Source organism: Octodon degus, unplaced genomic scaffold (assembly GCF_000260255.1).
Source record: "Octodon degus isolate 3935 unplaced genomic scaffold, OctDeg1.0 scaffold00008, whole genome shotgun sequence".
Taxonomy (NCBI): Eukaryota; Metazoa; Chordata; class Mammalia; order Rodentia; family Octodontidae; genus Octodon; species Octodon degus.
The window spans coordinates 8902448-8911970 of NW_004524584.1; the positions used below are offsets into that span (position 1 = coordinate 8902448).

The 9523-nt window shown below is 39.9% G+C and overlaps 1 protein-coding gene across 6 annotated transcripts in view; it reads left to right on the forward strand.

Annotated features, from left to right (window-relative positions):
• The window catches only part of Nphp3 (nephrocystin 3), a 45476-nt gene that overhangs the window by 29188 nt on the left and 6765 nt on the right, over positions 1 to 9523 (forward strand). The window contains exons 20-28 of one of the 6 annotated variants that reach the window (XM_023705137.1): positions 450 to 639; positions 780 to 1021; positions 2081 to 2156; positions 3496 to 3623; positions 4546 to 4786; positions 6316 to 6441; positions 7018 to 7133; positions 7697 to 7873; positions 8228 to 8778. In XM_023705137.1, the coding sequence (XP_023560905.1) occupies positions 450 to 639; positions 780 to 1021; positions 2081 to 2156; positions 3496 to 3623; positions 4546 to 4786; positions 6316 to 6441; positions 7018 to 7133; positions 7697 to 7873; positions 8228 to 8273 (1342 nt within the window). In that variant the 3' untranslated portion in view covers positions 8274 to 8778. Of the gene's footprint in view, positions 1 to 449; positions 640 to 779; positions 1022 to 2080; positions 2157 to 3495; positions 3624 to 4545; positions 4787 to 6295; positions 6442 to 7017; positions 7134 to 7696; positions 7874 to 8227; positions 8779 to 9523 lie in introns of those variants that run through there. The other 5 variants (XM_004625014.2, XM_023705142.1, XM_023705146.1 and 2 more) reach the window with 5 other exon arrangements.

Below are 9523 nucleotides of genomic sequence, written 5' to 3' on the forward strand. Positions count from 1 at the left end.
CACTCTGTTCCTTGACAAAGTATAACTCTGTGTGGCTGTTTCCCTGTGTTTCATTCACTTATTTTGTTCTGACTTCCATCATTTAAAACAAGTTTTGGAGTAGAACTCAGCAGTTGACTGCACATCATAAAATGTCTAAAAGGCATTCAGATGAGTTCCCCGTGGTGGGCAATTGTGACATTCATGATAACGCTGGAATCTTCTCTATATAGGTCAGGGCAGGTAGTGTAGCATGCCCCTTTCTGCAGGTGAGGTGGAGGGGCCAGACAGGCCACCTGGGCTCATATGGCTCTGGAGCAGGGGTCAGAGCACAGTGCCTGTCTGGCCTCACTCCAGTATGCTTTCTTGCCTACTAATAAATTGTCAATCATTTGATATAAATTCTGGCATTCTCTATAGCAGGTTCTAAAGTTTGTTTTTTATTACATTGCCATTGTTTGTTGAAACAGAGGACACTTTGCTGAGTTGCTGAGTTATTGGCAGTTTGTTGGCAAAGACAAAAGTGCGATGGCGGCAGAATACTTTGATTCATTGAAACAGTATGAGAAAAACTGTGAAGGCGAAGAGAACATGATTTGCTTAGCGGATCTGTATGAAACGCTGGGGCGATTTCTCAAGGACCTAGGCCTTCTCAGTCAGGTAACCTAACAGGAAGTTAGCGTTTTGATCTCTTTCTGCTCTCCTTCTAAGGAGGTGACACAGCTTCAGCTGCTGGTGCTCAGCCCTTTAATCCAACATCAGCGGCTAGCTCCTCATCGATCTCTCTCCTTGGTCCCTAGGCTGTGGTGCCTTTGCAGAGGTCTCTGGAAATCCGAGAAACAGCTTTAGATCCAGATCACCCAAGAGTAGCCCAGTCCCTTCACCAACTGGCAAGTGTGTACGTGCAGTGGAAGAAGTTCGGCAATGCAGAGCAGCTGTACAAACAGGCCTTGGAAATCTCAGAAAACGCTTACGGTGCAGACCATCCACACACTGCTCGTGAACTTGAGGCGCTTGCAACTTTGTACCAGAAACAAAATAAGTAAGATAGAGATGGGTAACATTCTGATTATATGAAGGGGAATTAAGGGGTTTTTAATATGCTTCTGTGGGTAGGCGTGGCTTGGGGTTGTAAACTCACCCTAAACATCATGCTCAAGTGTTTCTTGGTCTGAGTTTTTGTGGGGCAGACTGAAAATTAGATCTACAAGGCTCATCTCTGACTGAAGCCGCATGAAAAGTAGAGCAAGGACTTCGAGTCACACCGTCTTGGGTCTGAGTCTGCTCTTTCTCTGGCTTGCTTTGTAACACTGAGTGCAGCTCTCATAGAGGGCAGCAGGGCATTGCCTGCAGGCCAAGTCCACCTTTGCCAATGAGGTTTTATTGGAACTCAGCCATATTTTTTTGCTTATGTATCTGCAGTTGCCTCTGTGCTTCAGTGGCAGAGTTCTTAGCTGTGACAGAGACATCTGGCTCAGGAAGCCTAAAATGTTGAGTCCTTTGCAGAAAGTTTGCCAGTCCCTGTTATAATAAAGACACCTTAGGACAGAGATGTAGCCCAGCAGTTGCACTTGCCTATTGGGTGTAAGGCCCTGGGTTCAGTCCCAGGCAATGCAAAAGCAAAGAGTTTTTGGAAAGGTTTTTATATTTATTAGCCACTTGGTGAATGGCATCACTTCCTCTAGAGAACATATTTCTTTCTCTATCTTTAGTGAAACACAATGGAAATTTTTCTTTTTAATTTCTGCAGTTGTTTCACCCAAATTATGTGCCAATTTCACATTGATATTTAAAAATTAAGTCTGTGGAGAAAAAAGTTCTATAGTGATCCAGAAGTTTGAATTTTCATTTAGTTGTTGCCCTTGGAACATTCAGAATGAGTTAAATTACCAAAAACTAATTAAATGTCAACTACCTTAAGATGAGATTTATTTTGTTTTGTAGGCCATCTTTGTAAAGGTTTGCAGTTTTGAACTGCATAGACTATCTTAAGAATGTTGTTGTATTTAATAACCAAGATAGGCCTTATATTATATAAGGAGTACTTTTATTTCACTGAGGGATACTTTGTGTTTGACTTAATATACTTTTTTTTTAAAAGATATGAACAAGCTGAACATTTTAGGAAAAAATCCTTTAAAATTCGTCAGAAAGCTACAAGGAAAAAAGGCAACTTGGTAATGAAATCTTTCTTTTGTATTGTATTTTGAACCAGAGGAAAAGAACATCTTTGAATAGCATATGTGCAAAAACCTCACTTTTAAGAGCTTTAGATTTTTAAAGTGACTTCTAGAAAAGCACTGATTTGGGCCAGGGTGATAGCTCAGTAGAATAAGTGCTTGCCTGGCAAGCACAGGGTCCTGAGTTTAATCCCCAGTACAGAAAAAAAAAAAAGCACTGATTAATACTTACATTTCAAATGTTTAAACACTAGTATTACTAAAAAGTATAACTTAGTATACTTTTAACAGGTAGTACTCTGAAGTTCATTGGAAGATTAGAGTTTGTAAATTGAAATTCAAAGCTACTTTGATATTTTGTAAAGGGTCTCAAAAAAGAATAAAAGAAATTTAATTAATGTGTTTGCATTAGATTAAAATGTGAAGACATTCTTCCCTTTGAGCATATGCCCACATGCAAACACACTTTTTCTAAGATGTAGGTCAAATTTAAATATAACACATTTGTTTGTTTTAAGATACATTGTACATTTTAAGAGCCTATTATTTATAAGTACTTATCAGTGGTGTTGGTAATGACCTGCAAGGTCATTGTTTCCTAACCTTTTTGAAGCATTTTCAGGTGTCAGGGCTCATCAAAAACTAGTGTGCTTAAGTAAAATTGATTTAGGAAGAGACACATTGTCCTTATTCTCGCTCACTTCAAACGCAGCTTATCCCATTGGCCTTCCATTTTGCTTGCTGAAGCAGTTGTGGAAGTCCTCTTTTGTGAGCATTTTAGAGGATCTGGTGAAAAACTGAACATTACTGCCGAGTGCCATCTAATGGAAGGCAGGCTTATGACAACCTTACAATGTGTCGTTGTCTGTGGCTTGCCTCGTGTGGGACCACAGAACTCCTGGATCGTCCCTATGCTCGAAATGACCGTGAAAGGTAACATTTTGAATCCATTCAGGATCTGCAAGCAGCAAAGACAGTGCAACAAAGACACTCATGACAAAGGATTGCAGAGCTGCTTGAGAAAGCAGCAAGAACAATGGGATCAATGTGATTGAAATGGTATTTGGAGGGGGATTAATGCCAGTGTATCTTTCATGAAATCAATTTTACTTAAGCACACTGAAGTAAATTTTTAAAAGGGAAACATTCATCATATTTCTTGATCATACCTCATACAGGTCACTAAAGTATCTCGTGTAATCATTTTCACAAAATAGTTTTCGATGAATTTGGGAAACTGATGCATGAAGTCAGCGTACCACTTAAAATACTTGTCGGTATGGCTTCAGAATCAAGGCTGGCACCTAGTGACTGTTAACATTTGTGCTTGCTGCAGTATGGATTTGCCCTCCTGCGCAGACGGGCCCTGCAGTTGGAAGAGCTCACGCTGGGCAAGGACACGGCCGATAATGCCCGGACTCTGAACGAACTGGGTGTTCTCTACTATCTTCAGAATAACCTGGAGTGAGTACCACAGCGCTCATACTGACACAGGTTTCCATTTTGTGTCTTGTTTGATGCAAAACTATTTTGTGTGTCTATCGAGTCCAACGCTAGAAAATATGCCACATTTCATTAAGTGATGCTAGGTTATGAACACGCTCACATTTGAAATTATATCTTCTCCACTGATTCCATTGCATGTTGCTTCTGAACTAAAAAGTTATGCCACAGCTTACCTGGTGTGTTTGATACACTGGTTCAAAATAAGTTCATGTAGATACAGGACGTGAGCCCTCATAGAAAAGCAAACTTCAAACTGACAGAGAACAAATACATATATATGGGCCTGGGAGGTAGCTCAGCAGCACAGCGCCTGCCTAGCTAGCACTAGGCCCTGAGTTTAATTCCTGCCACCCCCAAAAAGAATGTAGATAGCTGCTAGTTTTATGTTTTAAGCTAATAAGGCCATAAAGGACTCAAATGGCATTCTTCTTTATACTTTCTGAAAAAGAAGTGTTTGGGGATCTCTTTACATGCCAGAAATATCGAGCAAATTTAAAACTTAGAATGTCAGAAAAAGACAACAAATATTTAGCCATTTCATAGAAGATTCTTTCAGTAATAATTATTCAGTGCAAAACTCTAAGGTGAAATAATGAATGGCAAACCCTTTCATTTGACTTAGGTCTAGGCATTGTAAAGGAATCTTAACGCATATAGAAAGGCTGTTCTGTAAGTTATCTGTGGCTTGCCGTAGGGGGTGTAGGGTGGAGAGAGAGCAGTTGTCCAGGCACCTTGGAAAGCCAAGGGTGGGAAGGGAGGGGAGCGGGAGAGGCGGCTCTGGGTGAATCGCAGAATAAAAACGTTCAGGTCTCTGCGTTGGGGCTTAGGAGTCTGGCTGCTGCTAGAGAATGCACTGAGCCACTTGGGGGTTTGTTCACAGGACAGCTGAGCAGTTTTTGAAGCGTTCCCTAGAGATGCGGGAGCGAGTCCTAGGACCTGAACACCCTGACTGTGCACAGTCTCTGAATAATCTGGCGGCTCTCTACCATGAGAAGAAGCAGTACGACAAAGCGGAGGAGCGCTATGAAAGAGCTCTGGACATTCGGAGACGCGCTTTGGCTCCAGATCACCCATCTTTAGCATATACAGTGAAGCACCTTGCAATCTTGTACAAGAAAATGGTGAGTGGCCCTTCCCGGTGTGCGTGCCTTAGACAGTGTCAGTTAATCCTGAGCTGCTGTCGGCAAATTAGTTGTCTAATAGATAGGTTAGTTGGTAAGAGCTTTTAAAAAATCATGATGATTGAGTTTTTAAACATGTAGCAGAATCCTTCTACACTGTTGGATAAAATGTAAACTAGTATTGCTGCTATAGAAATCAGTGTAAAGATGCCTCAAAAAGCTAAAACTAGAAATTCAATGCAGCTGTTCCTCTTCTCAATATTTTCCGAGTTAAAGACATCATGTTACAGAAATATATACGTACCCATACTTATAGGAGTACAAGTCACCGTAGCTAAGTCTTGGAAGTAGCCTCCATGTCCACCAACAAATAAATGGATAAAGAAAATGCAGTGATAAGCAGCGGTGGGCTGCTTTGCCGTAACAGGAATAAGCGAGTCATTCATATGGTTTCTCTTATATAAGAAACCCAAAATATAAAGAGCAAATGTAGAAAGTAGGCAGTTAAATCTTCCTCAAAAGCAGATCAAGAGATGAAGGGAGGAGAAAGGAAAGGGAGGAGAAGGGGTGAAGAAAGAAGCAAGGTGTGCTATGTGTAGGTGGCAGTAGGTGGCAGCTCCCACAAGGAATGTCGTCATCGTGTGCTAGGGACATGTACTCATAAAAAATAAACACAAATAATATTATTGTAAACTTAATGAAATTAAGGATACTGATTTGGTTTTGTGCAAATACATCCTAAATTCAAATCTGTTCATCACCATTCTAAATTAAACTTAGGTTATACCTCAGAAGTTCTAGTTTCCACATTACACTTTATTATTTAAAACAATCATAAACATAACAAACCAATCCATTGTCAGGCTTGCAGATGGTACCTTGGTAGCTGACTAAACAGTTTTATTTCACTCTTTGTTGACTTCACTTACACTTAAATGTAGCCATTCTTTGCCATTGGAAAGAAAAAGCCAAAGAAATCTGCTTTCAGCTACTGCAGTTACAGAGCTGTGCAGGCTGATCTTCGCTGTGGCACCTTTCCTGATAGTCCTGGCAGTGAAGTTGATGTTTTAGCAAGAGGGGTACACTGTTGCTCTTTCTGCCCAGCTTCCGAAAGAAAACAATGTTTTAAATCTGAAAGAAATTTTGTGGGAGGTAAATTTTTGTATGATGTTATCTGTAAATTGAGTTCCGCAGCAGAACTCCTAATGTATTTACCCTTCTCTAGCAACACTTAGTGAAGGAACCTGAAGGACTTTTCAGATCATCAGAGGAAATGTTTCTGTACCCAGGATACCTGCACTTAGGGAGTCTATCAGATTTTTAATTAGCTCAACTTTGAACTAGGAGAAATTGTTTCTTTTCCTCCCCAACTTTATTTTTTTGTTAGTTTGTTTGTTTGCGGAACCGAGGCTTGAACTCTGGCCCTTGAGCTTGCCAGGTCCAGCTACTTTCTAATACAAAATTTTATTTATGGTAGAACCTCTTATTGATAGTTTTAATTTCTGTTAGATTGCACTTTTGTGTTTTAGGGGAAATTTGACAAAGCTGTACCGTTGTATGAGTTGGCTGTTGAAATTCGGCAGAAATCCTTTGGCCCAAAGCACCCCAGCGTAGCTACTGCCTTAGTGAACCTAGCGGTTCTTTATAGCCAAATGGTAAGTTTCCACATTTTAACTCTTCATAAATGAGTGATTTTAAGCTATAAAACATGAATTAATCGTGCAATAAAAGTAAATAGATTTTAAGGTTAGTATTTTTTAAGGTTATTATTTATCTAATGATTACTTTTCTAACATTTGAGAAATTACTGAAGCTAGATGTATAACTTCAGTGCCCACGTTGGCAGCACATATAATAGATATATGCCTTCAGTTGACTTTTCTGAGTGTTTCATTCAGAGCACAGGCTTAGTTTTTTAAATTCTGTAGCATCCTTCATCTATGTACAGAATGTCTATACCTGTGGTACCCATCAGGCAATGAAGAAACAGTTTGTACTTAATGTTGGCTTAAGACCAAATCGATATTAACCAGATCTAAAACTTAGGTTTTGACTTTCTGTTACATTGTTTCTCCCATTGTGACTTCTAATAAATTACCCTATTCCCATCCTTTAGGAGGAGATAGTAACTTTTTTAACCTGCTTACCAAAATAGGTCACCTTAATGTAGAGTACACTAATTTCAGTAACATAGTGTGTCTAAGGGAATGTTGTTGCTTTTTTTTCTTAAGAAAAAGCACATGGAAGCCTTGCCATTATATGAACGAGCATTAAAGATTTATGAAGACAGCCTGGGTCGGATGCATCCTAGAGTTGGAGAAACCCTAAAAAATTTAGCTGTGCTTAGGTAAGAATTTTCCCACTTTCTTCTTACATCCCATGTCTTAGAATAGCACTGATTCTTCACAGAAAAATGTAAAATCTTTAGCGCTGAATATCCATTCTCAAGAGACACTGATGTCATGTCCAGAAGCCCAGTGCTGGCTGCACAAAGCCTGCATCATGGCCAGTAGTGCAGGGAGCTTACATTTCCAGGTAACTAGCTCTGGAGGTCCCGGAGGCGTTTGCTGTCCTCTGAGCTCATCTGGTGTTAAATCAGTGTTGAGTTTTGCTTGTTTGTGTTTATCTCAGGATGCACATCGTAGCTATCATTAGCAATTTCACTGCATTACAGATATGCTGTTGCATCCATTACAACATGCTCTTAATGTGTGCATAGGAGACACTGAAATGTTCGATAGTGCAGACAGAAAGGAGCGCCTTTGGATCACTTGTTTATGGGATCTGTCTGAGCAAATACACTGAAGAAAGAAAAGGAGGGAAATGAGCAGCTAGTCACACCTTGTTTTTCTGTGTCTCATAAGGTCACTTAGGATTAAGAACTTAAAGTTCTCTTTTTTTCTCTCAAAGCTATGAAGAAGGGGATTTTGAAAAAGCTGCTGAACTGTACAAAAGGGCAATGGAAATAAAAGAAGCAGAAACGTCTCTCTTGGGTGGGAAAGCCCCTTCAAGGCATTCATCAAGTGGGGACACATTTAGCTTAAAAACAGCTCATTCTCCCAGTGTTTTCCTTCCTCAAGGACAAAGGTAATAGCAGCAGCTGTTCTTCACCGGTGTACCTTAGGGTACAGATAATTAATATTTGGAGCATGAGAATGCAGAGCTTAAAAGTCTGAAGAAAATTTAGTTTTGCTGAATGTGCTACAACTGGTATTTGTGTGATGTTGTTTTGAACCGTATTAACTTTAAATTCTGACTGTGTCGCTTAAATTGATTAGAAGAATTAATTTCTACTATGTAGACAGTAGCATTCTAAGATGACACGGCACAGCGCTCAGGACCAGGCGTGCAACTCCACGCCTCTTCTCTCTCAAGTTCAACGTCAGCCTTGCGAGCTTCACCTCCAGCCTGCGAGGTTTACCTTGTCAAGTGTCTCCTCAGTGGTCTGGCTGAGTTCTCTGCCTCAAAGAAAGTTTTGAAGAATTAAATGGATACTGTTCATGAAAGGTTTGAATTGTCATCAGTAAAACAGCTTAGTCCCAGGAATGCCTGATTAGCTGCATTTTGCTGCTCTTTTTCTCTGCTACATTTTCCGCAACTGATAGGGCCCTACTATCGGTGCTCTCTATATGTGTCTTATTTATTATTGTGTTAGGAGATCTCACAGCATCTAAAGGCATCTGTGCAATGACACTTGAAGCTCTTCCGCTTTGTTTGACCTTTCCAAAAAACGTATGTGATTGGGACTGACCGTGTAGCTTGGTGGCAGAGTGCTTGTCTGCTGTCCACAAGGTTCTGGGTTTGATTCCTAGTGTGCTTGTACACACACACACACACACACACACATACACACATTCTCCTCTTAAATGCTTTAAATTTGTCTCTTCATTTACCTCAAATTCAAATCATTCTACCATTTTTATACTGAAAATTAAGTATTTTTATAAATTCATATTTTGGATATTGTTTTGTACCATTTATGTATTTATGTATAGTAAAATTTTCATCAGTTTTAATATTTGTAAGATTCTAATATGAATTGTTAAAGTAAAAGATATACAAAACTGTTATTTTTCTGGTTTTTTGTGGGTTTTTTGGCGGACCTGGGGATTGAACTCAGGCCCTTGCGCTTGCCAGGGAAGCGCTTATTCCACTGAGCCATCTCACTGGCCCCCCATTCTTCTGTTTTAAAGGTTCATGTTCAAGTTCTTTTTTTCACTCTACATTTTGCATAATTAATGAAATACATTAAACATTTTTTAAAAAGACTTGGGATATTGTCAGTGTTGAGCAGTGTGCTCAAAGTGAGAAACTTCAGTGCTGAAGTGGGGTGCTGGTTCCTGTCTTCTGAGGCCATGCATGAAACAGTGTCACCAGTGGGGATCTTCTTAAGTATTCATGCTCTGAGGCCTTTCCCCAGACCTGCTAAACAGGGTGTGCATTTAGCTGGACTTACAGGTACATAAATTTAAGGAGAAGTAGTAAAAACCCAGGGAACTATAGTGCTAATTTAAAAGCAAGAAAGATCTTACAAAAAAAATCATCCTTCTTTCCCCTATTATGATAGATTAGAGGGGGGAAAAACATAAATTAAGACCAGACCACGTCTTTCTGGGTTTGATACCTATAAAAAATGTAAATAACCGAATTCACAAGTACACCAGACACTTGGCCAGTGAGATAGCTCAGTAGACAAAGCACCTGCTTAGGCAAGCTCAGGGACCAGGGTTTGTTCCC